The sequence below is a fragment of the Solanum stenotomum genome, chromosome 8 (assembly GCF_019186545.1).
Source record: "Solanum stenotomum isolate F172 chromosome 8, ASM1918654v1, whole genome shotgun sequence".
Taxonomy (NCBI): Eukaryota; Viridiplantae; Streptophyta; class Magnoliopsida; order Solanales; family Solanaceae; genus Solanum; species Solanum stenotomum.
Window position 1 is genome coordinate 367,756 of NC_064289.1, and position 25,610 is coordinate 393,365.

At 33.3% G+C, this 25,610-nt stretch overlaps 2 protein-coding genes and 1 long non-coding RNA gene across 6 annotated transcripts; 1 reads left to right on the plus strand and 2 right to left on the minus strand.

Moving 5' to 3' along the window:
* Nucleotides 1-333: 333 nt before the first annotated feature.
* LOC125872271 (ARM REPEAT PROTEIN INTERACTING WITH ABF2-like) lies at nucleotides 334-20,489 on the minus strand. Of its 4 annotated transcripts, none has more exons than XM_049552985.1 (19): nucleotides 20,185-20,488; nucleotides 19,711-19,871; nucleotides 19,106-19,278; nucleotides 18,894-19,014; nucleotides 18,722-18,796; nucleotides 18,509-18,603; nucleotides 18,271-18,346; nucleotides 18,042-18,149; nucleotides 16,419-16,547; nucleotides 16,244-16,312; nucleotides 16,041-16,100; nucleotides 15,669-15,792; nucleotides 15,435-15,574; nucleotides 14,244-14,307; nucleotides 14,083-14,162; nucleotides 13,727-13,791; nucleotides 13,526-13,643; nucleotides 13,325-13,449; nucleotides 334-494 (listed from the first exon to the last, which is right to left on the minus strand). In XM_049552985.1, exons 1-19 carry the CDS (start codon nucleotides 20,441-20,443, stop codon nucleotides 407-409), a joined length of 2,130 nt encoding a protein of 709 aa, XP_049408942.1. In that variant the 5' UTR covers nucleotides 20,444-20,488; the 3' UTR covers nucleotides 334-406. The 4 variants fall into 4 exon arrangements, 2 of the variants coding, with proteins under 2 accessions (XP_049408942.1, XP_049408941.1); XR_007447120.1 differs by having other exon boundaries at nucleotides 353-494; nucleotides 13,325-13,439; nucleotides 20,185-20,489; XR_007447119.1 differs by lacking the exon at nucleotides 334-494 and adding an exon at nucleotides 13,042-13,215 and having other exon boundaries at nucleotides 13,325-13,439; nucleotides 20,185-20,489.
* Nucleotides 3,093-4,511, plus strand: LOC125872273 (uncharacterized). The gene is made up of 2 exons (XR_007447121.1): nucleotides 3,093-3,933; nucleotides 4,127-4,511. It is a non-coding gene; the product is annotated as an uncharacterized LOC125872273 (long non-coding RNA).
* LOC125872272 (fatty-acid-binding protein 1) lies at nucleotides 4,155-10,457 on the minus strand. Its single transcript, XM_049552986.1, has 4 exons — nucleotides 10,014-10,457; nucleotides 8,422-8,671; nucleotides 5,569-5,660; nucleotides 4,155-4,552 (listed from the first exon to the last, which is right to left on the minus strand). The coding sequence occupies exons 1-4, from the start codon at nucleotides 10,417-10,419 to the stop codon at nucleotides 4,416-4,418; spliced, it is 885 nt and encodes a 294-aa protein (XP_049408943.1). The 5' UTR covers nucleotides 10,420-10,457; the 3' UTR covers nucleotides 4,155-4,415.
* Nucleotides 20,490-25,610: the final 5,121 nt, after the last annotated feature.

Below are 25,610 nucleotides of genomic sequence, written 5' to 3' on the forward strand. Positions count from 1 at the left end.
CAAAATGTAACAAAGGGTATAAATGATCTATTTCATATAGTTCGGGGGCAATTTTGACCCTTTTCCGTAATAATAATACAAACATGTAATCCCACAAAGTAAAGTCTAGAGATAAGTTAAGTGTAAGCACACCTCACCCCTACCTTGAAGGAAGAGACTATTTATGATAGGTCCTCAACAGTACAGATGAAATCTCAATAATATTGTGGAAAAATTACATCATAAAATCCGCAATTTATCTGTAAGGTTGTTGTGAAAGAGATTTAGAAGCATGGCTGGCGTCGCAACTGGACTTCATACGCTACATTAAACGTCACAACAAATATGGAATAAAACCCACTTCCTGTACAATTTACATCATATTCTACATTTAATCAAAGAATAAAAATGAACCAAAATCTCTACATCAGAGGTCAGCTTGAATTGGCCTGGTCAGCGCCCTAACAAAGTACGCACGTGTCTCAGGTAATATACGTTGAATCAATTGTGAATACCTACATGTAACAAGATTACAGTGTGTTAATACACAATTACATGTTTGTTTAGCGTGTCTTTTTTTCTTCCAAGAAATGATGAAGCAAAAGGGTAGGAATCTGGACATACCATGGCATGACACTTGATTTGTCGAACTTCTCCAATGTGAAGACAATGCAAGCATTTCTTAATGACAATGCATTGAAAGCCTCTGATAACTCAAACATCAGAGAGACATTTTCCATTGAGATATCCTACCAAAGATAAGAAACTATCAGGAGAAACCCGACATAAATCCTCCTCTAAGACAGAAAGGTCCCCAGCACTCACCTGGGCAATTGCATACTCGCACAGACGCTTAAGGCCCTCGAGAAGATATTGATCAGCAGCCCTTAGAAGATCCTGTGCAACATCCATATTAACATCAACAGATCCCGTGTATATGTACCTGCAAACAATAAACATTCCTCTCTTCAATATTGCTAGATTGATTTGTATCCCAGATGTGACAGAGATTAAACAGCAGTGCACCTCATCATCAACTCAAAAATATCCCATGGAATGTTGGGAATCTCTATATCTTTGGCGTCTCTCTCCTGCAATAAATAGATAACAGATCATCAGAGTTTTGTACTCCATATTTGTGCATTCAGCCACGTCACACTTGCAACATTTCAAATAAAGATGTTTGCCTTTTAGCAATTTTGCAAAGACCATTTGATAGTCGATCTAAATTTATCAAAAGGGAAAGGTAAGCAGTAGAAGACAAATTTTGGGAGCAAAAACAGCTTTCCTCTTGTGTTGCTAATGATCAATTTAGAAACCAACAAACCTAAAAGTAAAAGCAATAAATCTTTATGCCAACTATTCTACTTACCCTGTAGCCACCATCAAACATTACTCGAAATGCATCAGAAGAAGAAAGTAAGCAAATTATGTGGGCATAAAACCCTTTGCCTGGTGAAGGACCAAAAAATCATTAAGCTACACCATGATATGAAGAAGATGACAATATTTGAATCACAAAACTGCTGCTACCTTCAACTAAAAATGTCACATCAGATAGCGTAGAATTATTTACATACTGCTCACCCAAATAGACCTGCATAAAGAAATGCACTAGGAGAAAATAAGGAAAAGAGATGTAATATAGGATCAAATACATTGTCTAATTACTGCACCATGAATGGTCATGAACAACCTCTAAGTCAATTGAGAAAGAAAAGACAGAAAGCGGACATACAAACTAAAAAACATGAAAAGCAGACAACATTATTGATTGGTGAAGAAAATGAACATCAAGTAAACTGTGGCGAAAACAGCCTATGGAATCTGTCAACATGCAAACCCTCCTCGAACACTCACCAAAGTGAAGACGAGTTACTACCAAAATCTAAATCCTTAAATGTAGGGATAAGCAAAGCCGTCATATTGCCTAATTGATTCTCAGAATACACCAATCATGCCAGCAATTAAAGGTCAGTGAGTGGAGTTTTCAGAACTCAACTGTTTTGTATTACTAAGACCATAAAAGATTGACAAGGTTATAGACCTGAATAAGAGATCGACAGGAAGACCAAGTCTTGGTATACACACCCTCCCAGAACCAAAAAAATATCGCTCAGTGAAGCAAATTTAGCATATCAAGTGAGGGTTCGAAGGTCTTCTATCCCTCATCAGCATAACAGATACCATCCAAGAACAAATAAAAGGCATATCATACTCTAAATAGATGCTTTTCTCATTATAGATGTGGTATAAACAGCAGCATATAACACAAGAAGCTGTCACAACGTGAGAAGCAAACTGAACCACAAGATGGGAAGAAACTGCACGACCAGAGTTTTTATGCAGTAATTCAAATGGTTGGTAAAGTAGACATTGTATAAAATTTGCATAACAGCTACATTATAACTTTCAAGTCTTGACTCTAGAGTAACACTAGCAAAACTTGGTTTGACATATGTTTATAAAGTAAATGGTAAAAGCTTCATAAATCATCACAATCAATGATTAAATTTGAACATCAGACAGTTCACCGTACATCTTCAAAATGCTTGATGATCATACGAACATAGCTTAGTACTAACTCGATGCGAGAAGCACCAAATGTAACAGTGAAAATTAAATAAAAACCCATAAATGACTAAGGGCCTTACAGGATAGACTTGAAGTTCCTGTTGAGAGACAGAATTGGTAGGAAACACTAGTATCCAATCATTTTGGTAACAGTCCTTATTAATGAAATTGTTCATCTTCTTCACAGTGGCAAGTAAGTGCACAAATAGACCAAATGGTACATGCAATATACAGAGAATATTAAAGTACCAATTAACGTGGAATGCATTCAATAACAAAACATAGCTCCTATTGTATAAGCAAGTTCATGTAGTCAATAACAAAAAATAGCTCCTATTGTATAAGCAAGCTCCAGTGTAGTTATTTTGTATTTTTTGTACAGTATCAATATTGTAGTATTTTTCCAACAAGGGAGACAACTTCACATAACGTTAGCCAATTACTAATTTATTATATACACTGTTCGAATTGTGAAGCATTTGACTTTCTCATACTAGATCCCAGTTGATCGACTAGTTGGACTAACCAAGAGTGTCACCAACCTGGAAAGTTCTACTAGAAGCCCACATAAGGGAAGTCAACATTGTCTCCATTCCAACTACCGGAATCACCAACATTGTACACTGTGCCGCCAATCACGGTTGTGCTGAATAAATAAAAAACAACCATCATCGAGAAGAGAAACACGGCTTCCTTTGTGAAGATCATGACTTGACCTCCAAAACAGAAAAACAGTAGGTGTTCTGGAAATTCAGAAGGAGCTACTTAGAACTCAAGGGATGTTGTAGCAGCACTTTTGCATGAACTATCAGTATATAACTGTTCAGCAGACTTCTGCTGCTGAATGCACCATGATGTTTGAGTGAATAAAGAGCCAAGGCTGATCTGGGAGTCCAGTAGCACTCACAATTTGTGCATGAATTGAGCTAATTGTATGAGTAGAATGTGTTGCATGCTCTAAGAAAGCTATGCTTAAGTGTAATACTTATTTCAGTGTGACTGGATATAACTTCAATTAAGAAAGAAAAAAATCTGTCTCTCCAAAGAATTTCTTTGGGCAAAATTGTATCTGCATCGTGCTAACTTCAGGCAAAATAACCTTAGTAGTAAAAAAAAAAAAAAAAAAACCCAGTGTAATCCCACAAGTGGGGTCTTGGGAGGAGGGTAGAGTGGTAGAGTGTACACAGACCTTACCTTTGAGAAGGTAGAGAAGTTGTTTCCGAAAGACCATGGCTGGATAAACAGTGAAAAAGAGACACTAGCAACAAATGTAAACAACAAGAAGATGATAATAAGAAACCTTAGCAGTAAACACTACTAAGGTTATCTAAGTTGCTCTCCAACCTTAGTAGTAAACACTCCAAGATACATTTCAATGAGGTAAATAAAACAAATTTGGTGACCAAGCCAATTATGCTATAAAAATTTCAAAGCCAAATATTACAGGAGTAGAGAAAACCACTCATCAGCATAAAAAACATAGATCTAAGTTCAGTTCGCAAGAGATTAAATCTCTACTTCAACTATTTAAAGAGAATCATCCAACCAACACTCCAAGATGCATTTCAATGAGGTAAATAAAACAAATTTGGTGACCATGCCAATTATGCTATAAAAATTTCAAAGCAAAATATTACAGGAGTAGAGAAAACCACTCATCAGCATATAAAACATAGATCTAAGTTCAGTTTGCAAGAGATTAAATCTCTACTTCAACTATTTAAAGAGAATCATCCAACCAATAGAACCTAACATGAGTTATGTAGAACTTCTAAGGGGGGGCAACAGTTGAAACTAGCCAATATCACCACAACTCAATTCCTCGTGTTGATAAAATTCTCTTTATGCTAAAGAAGTAGCTACTAGTGAAGTAGAGAAGCCAAGTTCGACTCGACATCTTCGTTGGCTTTGTGATCAAATGACTCATCACCAATATATAGGTCTAGGATTGATCTGCATAAGAGTTTGCTTTGTATACTTCCCACTTCCTTTCCATCAACTACAAAAGAAAAATAAACAGAACCTAAGCTTCATCTAAGTGATTGATGCTAGAGCAAATTTTAAGCAAACAACTAGAAAGAAAAAAGATCAGAAACTAATATATTGCGAATTTAAAGAAAACCAACAAATATTTTAGTTATTCTTCTATGGTCTATGGAACTGACGGGAAATTAACTAGCTCATCAGTTTCTTACCTAAAATGCATGTAGAACAAATCTCAACCAATACTTCGATGCTGTTTAACTTAAGTCTTTTTTTTAATATGGAATGTCTTTAACTTATTTATTAGTCACTGTGACAGGTGTATCAGCCATTGGTAATAAAAATCATCACCAGTATTTTGTGGAAGCATATTTTCAAGAGCTAACAGGGTGATAATAAAAATCATCACTAGTATCTTGGCGAAGAATATTTTCAACAGCTAACATATAACAATTTTTATTTTATTTTTTTGGTTTTATAGACAGTGAAGCTGGTAAAGACCAGAAAATCTATATCTGTATAAAAGAGAATAGGGATGGTTGATTGGTGTAATACTACACAAGCATAATTTCCAGCATGACTTCTGTAACCAAATTCAGGAAAATGTTTAGCCAATTCCCACAAAGGAAATGTAAGGGTATAAAATGTGCCAACTGACAGTGCAATTAGGATATTTATGGTATTGTTCTTGTATAGCGCTCACTTGAAGTAATTACTCTTTATTGTAGCCTCTAACATACTGCTTCGAAAGCCAACCTTATTAGGGAAATGACTAAAAGAAATTAATGTTTTATGTATCCATTCAATAGCTCTTCAATAATTTGAGCAAGTGATAGCTATAACATTTTATTTTTTCTCAAAACACACAGACACACATGCACGTCTCGTAGGCGTATACACTGAGAGATTGAGAGTCTTCACTTCAAAAGATTCATATCAGATCGAAGTATCAACATTGTAGAAAAAGTGGAAAAAAGACAACTTTGAGCTGTTCATTTCCAAAATACTGTCAACAGAAATAAATCATCTTACTTGTTGTGTGGAGTATGTAGTCATGATCTCTGGAGAGTTCAATGATAGATCCCCGAGGTAATTTAATTTCATCTTTAAACTGGGAAGTGAACCTACAGTTGCAAAAGACATTTTTGGTTATATAAGAACTAGGGAACTTATGAAAATATAATATAGATAGAAGAAATATTTATAATATGTGCATAAATATAATATATATCCAGACGTATAAGTGATTTCATAAAGAGAAATGTTTGGTCAGTAATTATATGACTTCCAACAAAGTCACAAGTTGTTACTTTGGACCAAAAATAATTATAAACTTGCGATAATAAAAAATTCGTATAAAATATAAAACAAAAAAAATTATGGAGAGAATATAAATAAATAAATAATGCAACACCATTCTTATGATCTTAATTATTAAGAAAAGGAAGAAGAAAATATGAAATTCATGCACAATTTTTCAAACTCTAATGTGATCATTTCAGAAGAGTCTTACAATGTCTTTATTTATAGACATTCAGATTTTTACAATAAAGAATAAAAATGAATGCAGAAATAGTAATTAACACAATTCTTTTTATTATTATTATAATAATAACAATATTCTTGGCCAAAGAGAGGTGTCAATTTTATTCATTCATTATTGTTATTTTTCCTCTTATTTTTCATCATTGTCTAAATAAATATTCATATTTTTAATTTTGCCTCTATCCTTTATTGTACTATTTGTTTTCTATTTTATTAATTTTGTCTTCTTTTTCTCTTTTCCTTCCTCTATCCTACTTAATAGTAACTTTTTATAGTAACAAAAACACATCTTCCTTAGGATCTTAATCATAAGAAACATAAATGGTTCTTTGTACTGTAAAAAAATATCATAAAAAAGCCGTATTTCAATATTTGATATATAGTCAAATTCTCTAATCTATCAATAATAGTGTTTGAACCTTTATAATAATTAGCATAAGACAAAGTTACGGTAATTAATTTTCGTCTAACGAAGTACAAACAAAATGCTCTTACCTTCCAAACTAAGTAATTACATAGAAAGAACACAATGCACATTCCTTCATTAGGACCTTAATCATAAGAAAATAGATTTTAGAAAAAATATTAATGAATCAATGCACAATTTTTGAGCTCTTGTCAACACTCCCTCTTACTAACTGATCAATATCTAAGTGTCCTCTTTATTGAGTCTACCTTTACTACAATAACAAAACATGGAAAACATGACTTCAAATATGAAATAAAAAGGATAATCTTGAGTAGGAGTTTCATGAAATAAAAATAATGATTTTATATGGACAAAATAGAGGAATTTTAAAAAAAAACTTAAATAGTTTTTGTACAATAATATTGTTGAACATTGGTCAGTAGTTAATATTATTACACACAAAGTTACAATAACTAATTTGCATCTAAACAAAAATACAGACTTGCAATTATGAAAAATTATAAAAATTCAAACTAAAGAAGTTACATGGAGAAAACACAAACATAAACACATCTTCCTTAGAATCTTATCATAAGAAAATAGATAAAAATAAGAATACAAAATAAGTGCCCACTTTTTTGAGCTCTTGGCCGACACCTTTTTTGTCAAATTAATCAACATTCAAGAGTCTTCTTCATCGTGTCAAGTTAACACATGGATTTGATAATAGAATAATACTACAAAGAACAATGAAATATAAAAAATAATCTTGAGTAGAAATTTCACGAAACAAAAAACTTGTGAATTTATATTGACAAAAACGGAGAAATATCATAACGTATCTTAAATTTTATAATTTAATAGTTGGGGGTTATGAATATGAAAACTTAAAAGTCATGAAATTAATTATATTATTAAGAATAGAAGTTTAATAGATATAAGTTATGGAGGTGAAACTTTAAAAGTAAATAAAGAAGGAAAAAAATAAATAAAAAAGATAAAAGAAATACCTTTATACTAAATAGAGATATAAATTTCTTGAATTGAATAAATAAATAAAAAAGTAAAAAAAGAACAAGGAAAGGAAGAGAAGTGACTTAAGGAAATGTTATAGATGTCATAAATGATGAGATTTAGGGAACAAAATCGTAATTTTTTTTAAAAAAAAAAAAAGACTTCATATTTTATAGAAATATAAGTTTCTTGAATTGGATAAATTAAAAAAAGAAGTAAAAAGGAACTAAAAGGGGGAAAAGGTGATTTAAAGAAATGATATAAATATCATTAGGGAAGAAATTAAAATACTAAAAAGAAGAAAATGAGAAATATTAAGGAAAAGAAAATAATAGCATTTAATGATAAAATAGATTAAATAGGACTATTGATAAAGAAAGAATTAAATGTGACTATCTTTAATATTTAGGTGAATTTTTTGTATTTTAAAATTTGAAAAATGGCCAAAAAAACCACAAAAAAAAAGATAAATAGCTTTCTATCCCTTAGAAGCATGCCACATCAGGATGTCTAACATTCTCCTTTATATATATATATATAGATTGGAAGGAGGCAATAATAGTTTAAGGATTGAGAAACAATTAAGTTTCCGTTTCCAAAAACAATCTTGTGGGTTAACCTGTTCGCAGCTCAATAACTCTATTCAAGAAAAGATGTGACGTAGTAGCTGAGAGATAATTGATCACAGTTGGGCAAAAGAGTCCAGCAATAATGTTAAACACTATGATATCGCAAGGCATCATATTTGAAAGGCAACTTGAGTAAGGTTCCAGAATACATATAAAACATAATAATTTAGAGTGCAAACAAATGAAGTGCTTCATCCAGCTTTGGCAGGCTTTGTTCCCTGTGGTGATATGGTAATTATTCCAAAAAAGGTTGACTAAGATATGAATAATATGAGGCTAAGGAATTACCTTTGGAGCAATTCCTTGTTATCATATCCCCCAAACTTATGTAATCTGCTGCCAACAGATTCTTCGAAAGCACTGCGCACAGAATTAATGCTTAGTCTGCCATAGACTATTTGAAGCCTAATAGTCATGCGTATATCGTTTTCCATGAGATGATTTCTCAACTCTTCCTTTTGCTGCAGTTCAGAAACAGAGTGCCGTCCATGCTTCTCAGCCAGACACTTCTTTACATCAACATCATCAGCATACACACCTAGAGAATGCCATATTGATATTACATTAGATAAAGCCCATATTTAAAGTAAACATCACTTTTACTTTGAAATGCAGATTCAAACTTACAAAAGGAGACAAAGAGTGTTATAATGCATATCCCCCCTGATCATATAAAGGAAGGTCCAATAGAGACGGCGATGAGATTCTCAAATATGATACCACCACAGGCTTAATTTTTATGCACTGACCAGGGACGGAGCTAAGTTGTAGAAAGGAGATTCAATTGACTTCCCCTCGTTAAAAATTCTACATTGAACAAATAGAGCAAAAATGAATTCTATATTCGTATTATTTCACTATTGAAACCCCTTGATGCTATTGAATCCCCTAGATAGAAGGCAAAATTCTAGTAAAGTGGCAAAGGGGTTACACAATTACTTTTGAATCCTATTATTTTTTTGAATCCCTTGTATAACTTCCTGGTTCCACCACTGGTACTGACAGTGCAAGAAACTGTATTATGTTGCTTCAAAAACTTAATCCAAGTAACATGTACAGTAAGCATGAGTCGATAAGCCTACACAAGCTGTTAACAATTGATAAGCCCACGATCCCACATGAACTGCTATAAATGGTAAAGCATGAATTGAGTTCTGACTGGGAGTGTAGTGTGTACTCAGACCTTACCCCTAGCTTGGAAAATAGAGAGATTGTTTTCCATATGCCCTTAGATCAAGAAAAAACATAAAAAAGCAGCTCGGGAAAAGAATAACAGAAGTGAAGAAGCCACGACAAAATACATCTTGAAAATAAAAAAGGAATAAAATCTGGAAAAAAAATGTAATGCTACAATTACTACTCCCTCCGTCCCTATTTACTTGTCCATATTTCCTTTTTTGGTTGTCCCTATTTAGTTGTCCATTTTGACAAATCAAGAAAGGACAACAAATTTTTTCCTATTATACCCTTATTTACACTTCTTGAAAATTGTAAAAGTGTATGTTGTTTCCCTTCAATTTATTTCACTTTAATTCAAATAAGTGGTTGTAATTTTGAAGTGAAAAGTTGTCATAAGGGTAAAATTGTAACTTCACTGTGCTAATCATTGTTGCCTTAATCTGTGTGTCATTTCTAAAGTGGACAACTAAAAAGGGACGGAGGGAGTAGTATGGAAGGATAAGTGAGACAACATGTCCTCCATAACTTCCTATTGCCATAGAATTGGGATTCATTTTATATATTTGGGTATTTGTGCTCCACACAAGGATCACAAAAATTAAGAACCTCAACTACAGTATAACAACATTTGCAGAAGAGACAGAAACATAAATCGATAAAGAGCAAAAACAATAAAGTAAATTGCAGTGACAATTTGGTACCATAAGCATAGACATCAATGTTTTTCAATCCAAAAACCGCCTTTTTACGCAGCCCAATTCCAAGGAGTCGCTGAGTATCTTTCAGAATTGACGGAAATGCCATTCCGGCCCTGGATTCAGTGACCGGAGCTGAGTTATCTGCTAGAGAAACAGAACCCCACAAAGGGGATGAATGATTTTTGTTAGGTGAGAAATTGGAAAGTAGGAAATTCATCGCATTTTCCAGAAACGGATTTTTGGGGCTTTGAGTTATGGCAATGATCGCTCCGGCGGCAGCGAGGGCTGAACCGCCGGACGCGAGGGCGACAGCGACGGTGGAGAAGGATCGAGATGGAGCATCTGAAGTGGCTGAAGACGGAGTCTTGTGGGGCTGAGAAAACAAGAATGGAAAACGCAGAGAAGCCATTGTTTAGTTTTTATTTACTATGGTTTGAGTGTATTTTATACTAGGAGTACTTTATAGTTTTAACAAAAAAGGATAGAGTAATTCTTTTCTTCCATAGTGTTTTTTCACTTTTAGTGGTGTGGAAGGCAAGAATTTCATCTTCTGGGCTTTTTGATTCATGAATATCATTTGGATGCATATTAAAAATATTCATTTTTTGTAAGTGTTTCATGCCTGCCAATTGTGGAGTTATATCTGATTTAAGAATGATTTAAATTAAATAAATATTATTAATATGTGTATTATTTGTATATTATTATTTGATATGTTTCATTTTATGTGAAACTATTTTATTGGTTACTAAATTCGTGAAGAAAAGAAGATCTTTTGAAATCTATTATCTTAAACATGTCATTATATTTGTGTCATAGTTGCTAAGGCCAAATAAGAGTTTTAAAATTAAACTATCTATGGTTATAGAAAAATTAGTGCTCTTTTTATTAAATCAACTTGGAGAGAGTAAAGGACATTGATATGTTGAGCTCTATTTTACTATCTAGACAAAGATTTCTACTCTGGCTGGCAAATCAAGATAACTATTGATAAAGGAGAGAATGAACAAATGTGTTGTTTGTGTGAATGAGGAGTCCTAGCTGCATCTATTTATTTTTAAAAAAATGTATGTGGATAACAACAGTCACAATGGTGAGTTCAGAGAAAGAAGGTGTTATCCATGTTCAATATGGATAAAAAAGAGAAATTGACGACAATCCATAAAGGAACTGGCAACTACAATTTTGGGGAAGACAAGAAACTGAAAACACTTAAATTGATTAAATGTAAATACAGAATTAGTTGTTACACAGATTAACAAAGGAGATTATAGAAAGGATAGAACTAGTAAAAGGCTCTAGGAAATATAGTTATATAATTCAAAAATTTGTAACTAATTGGTTTTTACTGATTATGTTGGAGATGATTAACACTCTAGTTCTGATTCGGATCCTATGAGTGCTCTTTTAAGTGTAAATATTGATTGTCTAACGTAATCTTTCACAGTTAACCCAAAAAAAAAGAATAAATTACAGAAATCCCACTTTTTAGTTTACTTATTACCATTATCCCCTATAAGTTTTACAAATTTTCAAAATCCCTCATTTTCGCGCATCAGATTAATGTATCTCGCGCATCAGATTAGTGTATCTCGCGCATCAAATTAATGTATCAGCACTTATATTATTGTATCTCGCGTATCAAATTGGTGTATCATGTATAAAATGTATATCAGATTAGTGTATCATGTATAAAATGTAATGTATCTTACTTAACGATTAATGTATCTCGCGCATCAGATTAATGTATCAACACTTATATTATTGTATCAATTTGAGGGATTTCTGTAATTATAAATTTTTAAGGGATAGATTGTAATTTTACCTTAAAAGTATGTGATTTATGTAATTTACCCTTAAAAAAAATGGCCATTAGGCCATCACTCCTTGGACTTGGCCCATTTTCGGTGGAGATTCAGTTCACTTCTCTATTGGTCTGGGCCTGGCAACTGAATAGAGGTCCAATTTCCATACCAAATTTTGGTCGGCTCCTTTATGCCAGGATGTTGAGATTGCAACCACCTATATTTAAGAAAAATTTCATTTACATCATATACACAATTTGATTCTTAATTAAGTACTGTTTTTTGCAGACACTTTCAACTAATTTCCCAAACGTATGTTAAACTCATATAAGTTTTCGTAATCTCTCTCGTTTAATCAATAAGTTAATAAGGCCTCATTTATGATAGAAGGTTTTTTCAGTCCTTATTTATTGGCTCATATGTAGATAGTAAAAAAAATAAATGATTAAATGAACGTTGAGCCTCGCTAAATTTTTAAACGTAACTGATCATAAAATTAGAATTGGTCTAAGGATCATACAAGCCATGAGAATATCAATTCATATCTCACATGCCAGCAATGAGGAATAACGTAATTTATCGCCCCGGGTAAATTGCACAAGAAACAAAAAGTGATCATTCACTAAAGAATTGTCCTAAAAAGAACAAGCAACGAAAAAAATTCTGAATCAAGAATTTAAATGGGTCTCATCATGTAAAGAAATAAAAAATTTAAACCTAACTCAACTCATTAATGGTGTATCATATGAATTCCGAAATTATACAGGGAAACCAATTCTACATATCATAATCTAATTAATGTATGTATGTTATACTCGACTTGATTATGCTGTCTCAAAATAGAACGTGATGAACCAAGTTGTCAAGGACATTTACATCTAGCAAATAGATAGGGATTATCTAAAGGGTGAAAGTTGGATGGTGTATTCCCATATCCCACAAAGTAAAGTCTAGAGAGAGTTGAGTGTAAGCACACCTCACCCCTACGTGAAGGTAGAAACTATTTCTAATAGACCCTCAACTAAGAAAAATAGTATAGATGAGATCCCAATAATATTGTGGATAAATTACATCATAAAACCGGCAATTTATTTGTAAGCTTGTTGTAGAGATTTAGAAGCATGGCTGGCGTCGCAACTGGACTTCATACGCTACATTAAACGTCACAACAAATATGGAATTGCAAGTGATGAGAAGTTACACATAACTCTTGCAGTTAGAGACGAACGAGTGGAATAAAACCCACTTCCTGTACAATTTACATCATATTCTACATTTAATCAAAGAATAAAAATGAACCAAAATCTCTACATCAGAGGTCAGCTTGAATTGGCCTGGTCAGCGCCCTAACAAAGTACGCACGTGTCTCAGGTAATATACGTTGAATCAATTGTGAATACCTACATGTAACAAGATTACAGTGTGTTAATACACAATTACATGTTTGTTTAGCGTGTCTTTTTTTCTTCCAAGAAATGATGAAGCAAAAGGGTAGAAATCTGGACATACCATGGCATGACACTTAATTTGTCGAACTTCTCCAATGTGAAGACAATGCAAGCATTTCTTAATGACAATGCATTGAAAGCCTCTGATAACTCAAACATCAGAGAGACATTTTCCACTGAGATATCCTACCAAAGATAAGAAACTATCAGGAGAAACCCGACATAAATCCTCCTCTAAGACAGAAAGGTCCCCAGCACTCACCTGGGCAATTGCATACTCGCACAGACGCTTAAGGCCCTCGAGAAGATATTGATCAGCAGCCCTTAGAAGATCCTGTGCAACATCCATATTAACATCAACAGATCCCGTGTATATGTACCTGCAAACAATAAACATTCCTCTCTTCAATATTGCTAGATTGATTTGTATCCCACATGTGACAGAGATTAAACAGCAGTGCACCTCATCATCAACTCAAAAACATTCCATGGAATGTTGGGAATCTCTATATCTTTGGCGTCTCTCTCCTGCAATAAATAGATAACAGATCATCAGAGTTTTGTACTCCATATTTGTGCATTCAGCCATGTCACATGACACATATGCTTGTAACATTTCAAATGAAGATGTTTGCCTTTTAGCAATTTTGCAAGACTGTCTGATAGTCGATCTAAATTTGTCAAAAGGGTAAGGTAATCAGTAGAAGACAAATTTCAGGAGCAAAAACAGCTTTCCTCTTGTGTTGCTAATGATCAATTTAGAAACCAATAAATCTAAAAGTAAAAGCACTAAATCTTTATGCCAACTATGCTACTTACCCTGTAGCCACCATCAAACATTGCTCGAAATGCATCAGAAGAAGCAAGTAAACAAATTCTGTGGGCATAAAACCGTTTGCCTGGTGAAGGACCAAAAAATCATTAAGATACACCATGATATAAAGAAGATGACAATATTTGAATCACAAAACTACTGCTACCTTCAACTAAAAATGTCACATCAGATAGCGTAGAATTATTTACGTACTGCTCACCCAAATAGACCTGCAAAAAGAAATGCACAAGGAGAAAATAAGGAAAAGAGATGTAATATATGATCAAATACATTGTCTAATTACTGCACCATGAATGGTTATGAACAACCTATAAGTCAATTGAGAAAGAAGAGACAGAAAGCGGACATACAAACTAACAAACATGGAAAGCTCAGACAACATTATTAATTGGTAAAGAAAGTGAACATCAAGTAAACTGTGGCAAAAACAGCCTATGGAATCTGTCAACATGTAAACCCTCCTCAAATGATCACCAAAGTGAAGACGAGTTACTCCCATAATCTAAATCCTCAAAATGTAGGGATAAGAAAAGCCCTCATATTGCCTAATTGATTCTCAGGATACACCAAGCATGCCAGCAATTAAGGGTCAGTGAGTGAAGTTTTCAGAACTCAACTGTTTTGTATTACTAAGACCATAGAACAATTGACGATGATATAGACCTGAATAAGAGATCGACAGGAATACCAAGTCTTGGTATACACACCCTCCCAGAACCAAAAAAATAACGCTCAGTGAAGCAAATTTAGCATATCAAGAGAGGGTTCTAAGGTCTTCTACCCCTCATCAGCATAACAGATGCCAAGAACAAATAAAAGGCATATCATACTCTAAATAGATGTTTTCTCATAATAAAGTTGGTAAAAACAGCAGCATATAACACAAGAAGGGTCACAATGTGAGAAGCAAACTGAACCACAATATGGGAAGAAACTGTACGACCAGAGTTTTTATGGAGTAATTCAAATGGTTGGTAAAGTAGACATTGTATTAAATTTGCAGGACAGCTACATTATAACTTTCAAGTCTTGAGGTAACACTAGCAAAACTTGATTTGACATTGTTTATAAAGTAAATGGTAAAAGCTTCACAAATTATCACAATCAATGATTAAATTTGAACATCAGACGGTTCAGTGTGCATCTTCGAAATGCTTGATGATAATACGCACATAGCTTAGTGTTAACTTGATATGAGAAGCACCATGTAACAGTGAAAAACTAAATAAAAACCCATTAGTGACTAAGAGACTAGTATTACTCATGTTAGAACTTAAGAACCAAAAACCTGAACAAAAATTTTGCCAGAGTATGAGCATTAAACTGCGGAGCAAACCTGAGGTGTAGGAGATGGAGGAGCTGCATCAACGGGTGAAAGTGAGCTGGCTTTGTTAGCCAACTTGCATAAAGCTACAGAACCATCTCTTTGGTGCTTCAAGTTTGTTGATACTAGAAGCTCTAAAAGCAATTCCAATCCTACAAGAACATAGTCCACATAGTGGATAAACTGTCACAGCCTAACCAGCACACCGAGAAAAGCTGAGTCTGAGTATAGGTACAAATCACATACCACCATTATCGATAAATATCATCTTTTGGTCATCTGGTGAACAAAGATGGGCAAGCACCAGAGCAACTCGTCTTTGAATAACCTTTTCCCCAACACGCATCAAATACAACAAATGGCCTAATACCTTCAAAAGAGGGCAAAAAGGTTTGAGATATAACCATCAGTAACCTATAAGACTTAACAAAGAAATTTACCATATTAAAGGGACAAGAAGGAACTGGACAATGGGGGATACACCACATTTCATAGCTAGAAAAAACAAAATTAACTTGGCATTCGTTAGCAAAAGAAATGTACTCATTGCATCATGTGCTTCACTGCCAACAAATAAAGTATGCATCAACAAATTCCTTGCAACAAATAGAAACTCACCCGTCCATGAATCTTCTCTTCCAATCTTTTCAATGTCTTCGCAACACAATCTCTAGTTGGCTGAAAAATGAGTGAACAATATCAAGGGTCATGACAAAGACTTAAGAATAATGAGAAAAGCATCATAATTCTATGAAATTATTTCTCCTTTAAGTAATATTTGGCACAAAATAACGATCACGGGAAGAAAAAAAGAATAATACTTGGACAATAAATTCTCCATCCTGAAGCTTTTGAACACCTCCAACCTTTACAAGATCTGTAACATTATCCTATAGCGAAAAGTTGCACCCGAATCAGATGAGATGTAACACGTCGTTACAAATTTAAAAGTACAAAATCTGGTTATAATAACATTGTTTGGATAAGTTGTTACACCTCGTTATCAGCAAGCCCATAAAGAGCAAATGCAGCATTATGTTGCAACGATCCATTTTTTGAATCAAGAAGCTTCAATAATGGGACTAGACCACCGCAATGAGCAATACCAGCCTGATTGTGTGTGTCCTGAACATCAGGGAACCAATGAATCCAATCAACTAGAATGCATGTAGAGAATTCTCAAATCACATGAACTCCTAAACTGTTAGATAGAGCACATTTCTATGTACTTAATTATGTCTTCAACATGCCTCTGTACATGCAAGGATGATTCTTTTGTCATGAGTCAAGCAGGTGAATATACTTCTTTTTTTAAATGGGTGGCGATGAGACTCAAACCCAAGGTACTGCCCTGATATCATGAAGTGTATTTCTAGTTCATCCAAAAGCTTAAGTTGTTTCAGAGACCCCACTTCTATTTATTTAATTATATATTCAACATGTAGATTATTGAGTATTGGAATGTAATGAGCTAGTATAGAAAAAATTCATATAGCAAAGCCTAAATAGTTTTGGACTGAGTTGTCGCTAATTGACTGAGAAAGAAAGAAAAGAACAACCCAATGCGATGGAACTTTCCAGTCGTACTGCACTATAATTAAGAGGAAAAAAAGAGCTCCAAGCTTTGACCCTTCATGCACTATTATGATATAATCACAACGTTAGCATTATCACTTAAGAAAATTATGAGAAAATGTAACTGCCGAATAGAAAAGGTGTAAATGCCAAGCAACAACAATTTAAACTACTTTAGGGAACCCTATCCATGTGCAGACAATATTTCACGACATGAAATAAGGTCCACTTGAACAGCAAGACAGCATTTATTGTTTTTGATGAGTAACAACAAGATAGTGAATTTAACTGTTAATTGTCCATACATGTATACCATGACAGGAAAACAAGTCAATTTTGAATTGAAACCACTCATGGAAACTGCACAATGGTGCAAAGGAACCACTACTCACAAGCATGATTCCTTGTTTTATTCATTTATGTTATTCCTACGTAACAAGTTATGTTAAAAAAGTGGGCAAGTCAATATATAAGATAATCCATAATCTTTAATACATGAAAACAAACTAAAAACAAGTAATCAAGTTCCCATCCAAGATCTATCATCCAAGTATACAAGTCAAACTTCAATCGATCAACAAAACCTCAATCCTAAAGGGGTAACCCATATGAATCTTATGTAATCATTCCACTCCATCAAGGGACAAGCCATGCCAATTAATCATCCGACATACAAGTAAATAAGAAAGTAAATTCTTGAATCCTAAGCTCGCAGAATAATTAGAAAAACATGGTCTAATTGGAACCAATACTACAATAATATTCTTTGGTATAAGGTTTGATTGGAAAAGGGGGTAAGACCATGACAAAGATGTCACAGGCACATATCATACTTGAAAACAACCTCAATAATCGTGAAAGGTAAGTCCATGATCATCAACTATCAACACAAGTAATGCCAGAAAATAAATCTGAATGGTAAACTTACAGAGTACTCAGAGAAATAGTGGCCCAGGGGACAACGACTAACAGAACAGAAGAATTACTTGATAACCACAAGAAAACAAAGTACCCTAAAGAAGCTCTGTAAGGATTTCAAGTCACCTGTGCCAACCTTCCAAGGGCAAAGGCTGACATTTCCCTAAGTTGAGCATCCAGAGATTGAAGCATCTCAATCAGTGGCGGTACAGCACCTCTTTGCACAATGTGAATCTGCAAAACCATCAGAAAAAAAAAATTCAAGCATAAATCAGATTAAGTTGCTTTAAATGCCAATAAATCAATAATTTTACTACTCTTTAGGACATTAATAGAGCACAGTAGCATCATCAACCTTGCAGTCTGAGTCCGTTGCTGCAAATTGTCCAAGCAATAAAGCTGCTTCCCTTTGGCTTTCCGGACAGGAGGAACTGTCATATAAAAGGGCTTATTTCAGAAGCCATCAAGAGGAAAAGAACAAACCAAATAGTAGCATGTCTACGTCCATTAGATGGAATCTGCAAATGATAAGCATCTATGGAACAGAAGTTGTACATGACCAGCCACTCAAAAATTATAAGATCCAACACTACCTAAGTAACCCAATGACAGGTTGTAAAGCTCCAGCAAGAAGAACGTCCTTTTTGATATTTGGTGACGAGTGCACCAAATTTCCAATGACTCCAACCTGACATTCCACAATTTTATTATGTCTACCACTTGAAGCATGGCTGTGACTTTATACCTAATTATATATAAAAACAAAAAAAGAGCTAGTAATATGAACTTGCAGAATGATGCCTAACCGCTTCATAGTGTATTGCAGTATCTTCGGACCGTAGCATTAGAATAAGAGTAGGGAGTGCATTGCATTCAACAATCTGAAATCAAATCAGAGAAATTATTCTAATAGAACAGATAACACAAGAAATTCAGAGATACTTTTTATAAATCAGAATAAAGATTAAAGCCACTAGCCTGATTTTTGTTCTCATCATTTTTAAATGCCAAAGTTCGCAATGCTCCTGCAGCTGCTCTTTGCACCTTTGCATCAACAAACTCAAGCAATTCAACAAGTGGAGGAATACCTCCCTCAATCCTTCACATACAAAATAGAGATGAAGTGTGAATATAAGTTTTTCTTTTGATTTGCTGTAGTGACCAAAATTTTAGAGAACAAATAAGCTAACCTAACACGAGTTTTGATGCTACTATTTTCATGGGCAAGATTAGTGATTGCATCAGCTGCTCTCCGGATAACACCATTGACAGCACGAGAATTTTGTGCAGTTTTATGCCTTTTCAACAGATCTACAAGATGAGGTAGAGCTTCAGCATCAACAATAAGTTGCTGGTGCTCCGGCTGTCAAGAAACAGAAACAGTTTAAAACACCTCCATCTAAATTATGAACCAATGAAGGGCCTTACAGGGTAGACTAGAAGTTACTGTTGAGAGACAAAAAAATTGGTAGGAAACACTAGTATTTAATCATTTTGGTAACAGTCCTTATTAGCGAAAATTGTTCATCTTCTTCACAGTGGCAAGAGAGTGCACAAATGGTACATGCAATAGACAGATAAAATTAAAGTACCAATTAACGTGGAATCAATCAATAACAAAACATAGCTCCTATTGTATAAGCAAGTTCATGTAGTCCTATTGTGTAAGCAAGCTCCAGTGTATGCTAAAGTGTGGATAGTACGGTGTAATTCGAAGAATCATCTGCCCTAATAACGAAAATTGCCTTCTCATATGTGCTTAACTCTTAAGAGAATAAATATGATTTATACTAACTTTTATGGCTAGAAGCCCAAGCGTAAAAGCACTTCCTTTCTCGACCTCATGCTCATACGGCATCTGTCCACCATCTCCTTCACTCCCAAGGGATGGCACTTGAAGATGCTTCACCAGAGCTGGGACAGCACCACAGTCTACAACCACATTCACAATTTCCTCTGCAACACAAAAATCCTCAAATATCAAAACCCAACTTTCAGGCCCAAATTGATTGAATATAATCCAATTCAACTCTCTGCATGTACTTCCCAGGACATTCAGCACTCTATAAGAACTTTGACTAACATTTGTAATGTTCTAATACAGTACTTATCGTGCTGTTTTTGGATATCTAACTTGTATTTTTTAAGAAAAAAAAATTGTTGAATAAATCCAGTAGAGTTTAACTTGGGAAATTAGTTGAATTAACTCCCGATAGACAGAAATGTACATGAAATTTTCTGATCCGCTAGAAACGAGATATTGAGTTACCGTTCTTAGCTAGCTCAGAGAGAACATGAATAGCACGCTTGGCAGAGGCACGATCTGCTTCCGTCGAAGAGAAAGTAGATTCGAGAATCTCCACTTGCGTCCGAACCTCAGGAGCGAGATCTTGATGAGCATCATAATCATCATGAGAAAACGGAGAAGAAACTTTATGATCATCTTCAAAATCTCCTTCGAGCTTTCTCTTCAAGCTTCTCCTCCCGGAACTCGAAGATTGTTTGCTCCGTTTTGCTTGGTTCTCCATGGAAGAGTGGATGGAGAGAGGAGTGGTGGGTGGTGGTGGTGCGAGCAGTACAATGAGTGTGTGTGTAGTGCGTGTGGGGTAGTTTAGGGATTTAAATGTTACACACTCCTCTATTTTACTTTGAGTTGAAAAAGTGACGGCGTTTAGATTTTTATTCTTACGTGGGTTTGAGGGATTCGGTGTTTTAGGAAAAAACAAAAATTTGAACAGATTTTGCTCTCTCCCGCCATTATTTCCTTTTGTTAGAGCGCGAGAATCTTTTAGGCGGCCCAAAAAGTCCAGAATACACAAACCCAAATCGGCTCCTTCGGGCTGACCAAGTCGTGGGCTAAAATAAAAAACCTTTGACAAATTTTTGGTTGATTCATGCAAATGTCAAAGGTAATCATTTACTTAATTTAAAGAATTGCGCAAATATAGTCCTTGAAAAAGTAATAATTTTTATTGGGGTTTAATAATTTGATGTCATCTAAACTCTAATGTATTCTTGTAAGAAGTAATAGAAGTTTTAGATGGTATTCTAAAAGGTTCATAAATGAAATAGTTATTCCAAGAGGAAAGAACCAGTGAAATCTTTCGCATTGTTTGGTTTTCAAATAAATTATATGGTGATTATAATTTCATGAACATTATGTGGAACAAAATATTTATTCATACACTGTAAGAGTGTTATATGTTGTATAACTAGGAGTATACAAGTCACATAAGTTGTATACCATATCGACTGTTGAATCACATTGTGAATCGTATATATGTTTGGTGATACACTCAGTTTATCAAACTACAAGTATCAAGTTTAGTATACTGACAGCGTACAAAGAATACTTACGCACTCAAGATCAGTTACAATGCAATCACATAAATCTATTTCTTGAAAATCTTAAATTTTTAATAAGGTAAAATAATAAACTCACTATGTCAATAATTGCTTTTTTAATAGGTGTGTCAATTCAAAAGTGGACAAGTAATTAGGAACAAAGGGAGTACCTTTTAACTAAAAAATGGGAAAAAGATCAGTTTGTTTTAAAATTAAAAAAATATTAATAGTTTTTTTAATTTTCTGGCCAAATTTTCTAGCCATTTAGCACTTTTCATTTTAAATTGTATGTTACGCTTTTCGAAAGTCAATTTGATTAATTTTCAAAGTTAAATTAAATTGCATTGCTTCAATAATTTAAATAAAAAAATTAAATATTCAAAAACTATACAAAAATTACTATAAATTTCAACTTTTTATATATCAATATAATGAAAATACATCGTAAAATATTAGTCATTAACCTACAAGTTTACAGTAACATAGTTAAGAGTAATTAGTAGTATCTTTAGTTCGACTCATCTTGCTAATATAAGGAAAAAGAAGAAATTTAAAGAAGTGGCAAGGGCAAATGCCAAAGTAAGAAGTATCAAAACAAGAACGTACAATACTAACAAGAAGTATTTATGAATTTTATGTATTTGTTGGGAGATTCCTGACATGTACAGGCACAGTAGGTAAAATATATATTATTCAATTAATAGATTTAACCATCATTTCTAACTTTTCTTCTGTCGATTCTTTTGTTTTTACTCATTGGATCCCCTCAAAATTACAGTAGTTGTTCTACCAATTTATTACGATAATTTATCAACGTGTATCAATCGAAAAGATCCCGTGCATCACTAAAAATATGCGGCTGTTTGTTATTAAATTAGAGGTTTTGAATTCAAATTTAGAGTATGAATTTTATTAAATTAGAGATTTAAAATTCGATTTTTGAGTATAATTTTTTTTCATAGGAAGCGTTATCGAAGAATGAGACATATACACTGTATTATTATTATTATTATATTTTAATATGACAGAGATGAATTTCGTATCTGTACGTACTGTTATATGCTCGATAAAGTTTGGTGGTTTTAATTATTGTGGTAGTGGATAAAATTCAACAACTTTGACAAAAATAATAATAACAACTTTAACGATATATTAGTGAATACTACTGGTCAAGGGGGACCATATGTGAATTTATCTCGAGTTAATCCTTTGAACAGTGAAATTGTCCTCAAAATTGAGGATTACATATATAATAATTGGGGAAGAATGTTTAGTGTTCGATAATTTGTTGAGATCACTAATCAAGAAGACTCTTCTTGATTAGAAGACTGTTATTTACGTCATTCACAAAGTTCTCCTGGCACGTTAACCAGTATTAGAGTTTTTTTTCCTATTCTTAAACATTAGTATAGTTGTGTAGGTTATTTATGGAATTACAATTATAGTTTAAAAAAAGGATGAAGAAAAATAAAAATAGGGAAAAAGGTCTGAAAAATACATCAAATTTGGCCGAAATTGCTGTTAAGATACCAAATTTATGGAGAATCTTTTACCCCTGCACTATTTAATAGTGTATTTTAAAGATATATATATATGTGTGTGTGTGTGTGTGCCCATGTGGACACATTACTATTTATAATGATGCAATATTGATGATGTCGGCACATATATATATACCTTTAAAATACACTATTAAATAGTGCAGGGGTAAAAGGTCATTTCCAAAGTTCGGTATTGTTACAACAATTTCGATCAATATTTGGATATATTTCAGACCTTTTTCCCATAAAAATATTTTAAATATTTCGCTCTCTTTAAGAAGATTCAAGTTTATTGGAACAAATTTTTTACGGATTTTAGACTTATGGTTGTGTAAAATATAAAAATAAGAATGCGAATAAATCAAAAAGGGCAGAAGAGTGGCATTGTTCGTCGTTTTTCTGTAGTAGAATCATGAAGGCAACGGAGCTAATTAGACATAAAGTTCCAAGGGGACAAGATCTTATCCAATCTTATATATTTACCACCTGAAAAACTTCTCTATTTATTAACTTATTTCAATCTTATATAGCATAAGTATATTAGGGGTGAAGAGGTATGTAGAAGAGTTAAGGGGATTCATTCAGCCTCTCGTGAAAAATTACGTTGTTTATATATCATTAATTGTTTTATATATATATAAAAAAAATAGATGTTGATTTTGATATATATATATATATATATATATATAGATGTTGAACTCTTTTTAGCTTTAATATTTATATTTTATATTTGATTTTGTATTCTCTTCATTTCATTTTACTTGACCCCTATACTAAAAATAAATGTTTCATCTTTCTTAACCATTTTAACAAATCAAGTGAGTATCACTTTTTCTTGATATGAACCTTTATACTATTAAATAAGAGATAAGTGTAAAAAAACACATCTAAAATTTACTATCTTTTCTTTTTAGTTTCATACCTGAGTGTGATGTGACAATTTTTTAAAATGAAAGAGAGTTTGTATTACACACATCATGGTGTAAGTGTTACTTTTGTCAAGGTGGCATATTTTATCTATGTGGAATGTCATGTGTCAAGATTTTTTCAAATAAAAGTGAGAATGTATTAAACACACCACTACGGACTACGGTGTGTTTCTCAAACTAATAAGTGATAATTAAGGTATGAAACTTACAGTCTCAATAGTCTAGGTATGAAACTCAAAATAAAATAAAATGACTTAGATGTGTTTTTGTCATTTATCCCATTAATTAATAACTATAGGAAGTAATAGTTAAATTTAAAATTTCAAACATCATTAATTAGGTGAATTTGATACACCGAATTTCTCAACGATGGAGTGCGTATGGAGAGATGAAAATGAGGGAGTACATACGTATACGATGGATGTGTGTCGATTGTATGTAGGAGAGAATTAATTAGTCACACCACACGACACGTGTGCATGGAGACATGACATGTGTACTGTTGCTCCCTTGCCGGCGGTTGGTGCTAGTTTGTGTGGTCTCAAATGATTTACTCCATTTGTCGCCAATAAATGCATGTCCATTTCATATGAATTTTCATGTTGATTATGCCTATCATCAGTGGCGGATCCAGGATTTTCACGAAGTGGGTTCAAGATATAAAAATATACCTAATATTATTTGTAATTTTTATGAGGCTAACAACGTACATATTTGACTATACTAAACAATGTTAATAAATTTGAAAAAAAATTACATTGACTTATGAATGAGACGGTAAATAACAAGATGAACGAAAAACTAGGCTTCAATATAAACTAAGAAGATAAAAGAATATTATGAATGATTTCTCTTCATTCAACAGTTAACAAATAAAAACAAAATATTAAACAAAATAATTATAACCTTAATTTCAGAATTGAATACATAGAAACATACCTAATATTATTGTAATTTTTTGTTGATTTTAGAATGATAAGGGATTTTTTAGTTGAAGAAATAAAAAATAACCACAATAATCATATATGTATATATAAAGACTAGAATCAAGAGCGAAAAACATACTTGTGCAAGATTTGAGAGATGGGGAGAGTTTTTTTCCTTCAACAAAAAAATATGCTCAAAATTTTGGGGGGAAAAGTAAGAGAGGTTCAAGAAGATTTCAACAAAGAAGAAGATAAAATGATTTTTAGAATTGAAAATAATAGGGATTAGTGCCTTTTTAGTTGAGTTTTTTTTTAAAAAAAAAAAAACTAAAAACAAAAAGGACAAAAGTTATTGACTATTGGACTTTAAATGTAAAAGTAAAAAGTTGTTCTACTTTTTATAGTTCCTAAGTAACTAAAAGGACAAAAGTTACTTAGGACAAAATTGTGTGTGAATGTTTTATATATAAAAAAAACGAATTAAAACTGAAATGTGGCTGTAGGGATTCGATCCCGGGTTGGCTGGGAAAATTGAACCCCCTCAGCCACTCGGCTAAGCTTCAACTTGTGTTAGTGGGTTCAAAATTTAATATATACATATAAAATTTTAAAAACTGATTAAATATACATATATATACAGTGTTATTTTTCAACTAAGTGGGTTCATATGAACCCACTTGAACCACTGTAGGTCCGCCCCTGCCTATCATATTCGACAAGTATATATCTAAAATAGCTACGAATGCTTAATTATATAACATATCCTGAAAAAATAGAGTACTGGACATGCATGTGTCCTTCTCTGGTTTGACAGAATGGCCGTTGATTCTTTTTTGTTGCTTCACAAATTAAATCTTCATTTCTATGATAAAACTGGAGAACTTGCATGCATGATTGAATTGCCCCTTCTTTTGGATGATTGACTACTACAACGTACGTGTTAAATTATACTAG

What these genes read in the sequence shown, in the direction of transcription:
- LOC125872272 (XM_049552986.1), bottom strand. Translation starts at nt 10,419, where the DNA reads ATGGCTTCTCTGCGTTTTCCATTCTTGTTTTCTCAGCCCCACAAGACT. An exon ending in CATTGATGTCTATGCTTATG is followed by an intron (nt 8,672 to 10,013) that starts GTACCAAATTGT and finishes GGCATTCTCTAG; the next exon opens with GTGTGTATGCTGATGATGTT. An exon ending in AACAAGGAATTGCTCCAAAG is followed by an intron (nt 5,661 to 8,421) that starts GTAATTCCTTAG and finishes TTGCAACTGTAG; the next exon opens with GTTCACTTCCCAGTTTAAAG.
- LOC125872271 (XM_049552985.1), bottom strand. Translation starts at nt 20,443, where the DNA reads ATGGAGAACCAAGCAAAACGGAGCAAACAATCTTCGAGTTCCGGGAGG. An exon ending in CTGCAATACACTATGAAGCG is followed by an intron (nt 18,604 to 18,721) that starts GTTAGGCATCAT and finishes GTGGAATGTCAG; the next exon opens with GTTGGAGTCATTGGAAATTT. An exon ending in AAGAGAAGATTCATGGACGG is followed by an intron (nt 15,793 to 16,040) that starts GTGAGTTTCTAT and finishes CCTCTTTTGAAG; the next exon opens with GTATTAGGCCATTTGTTGTA.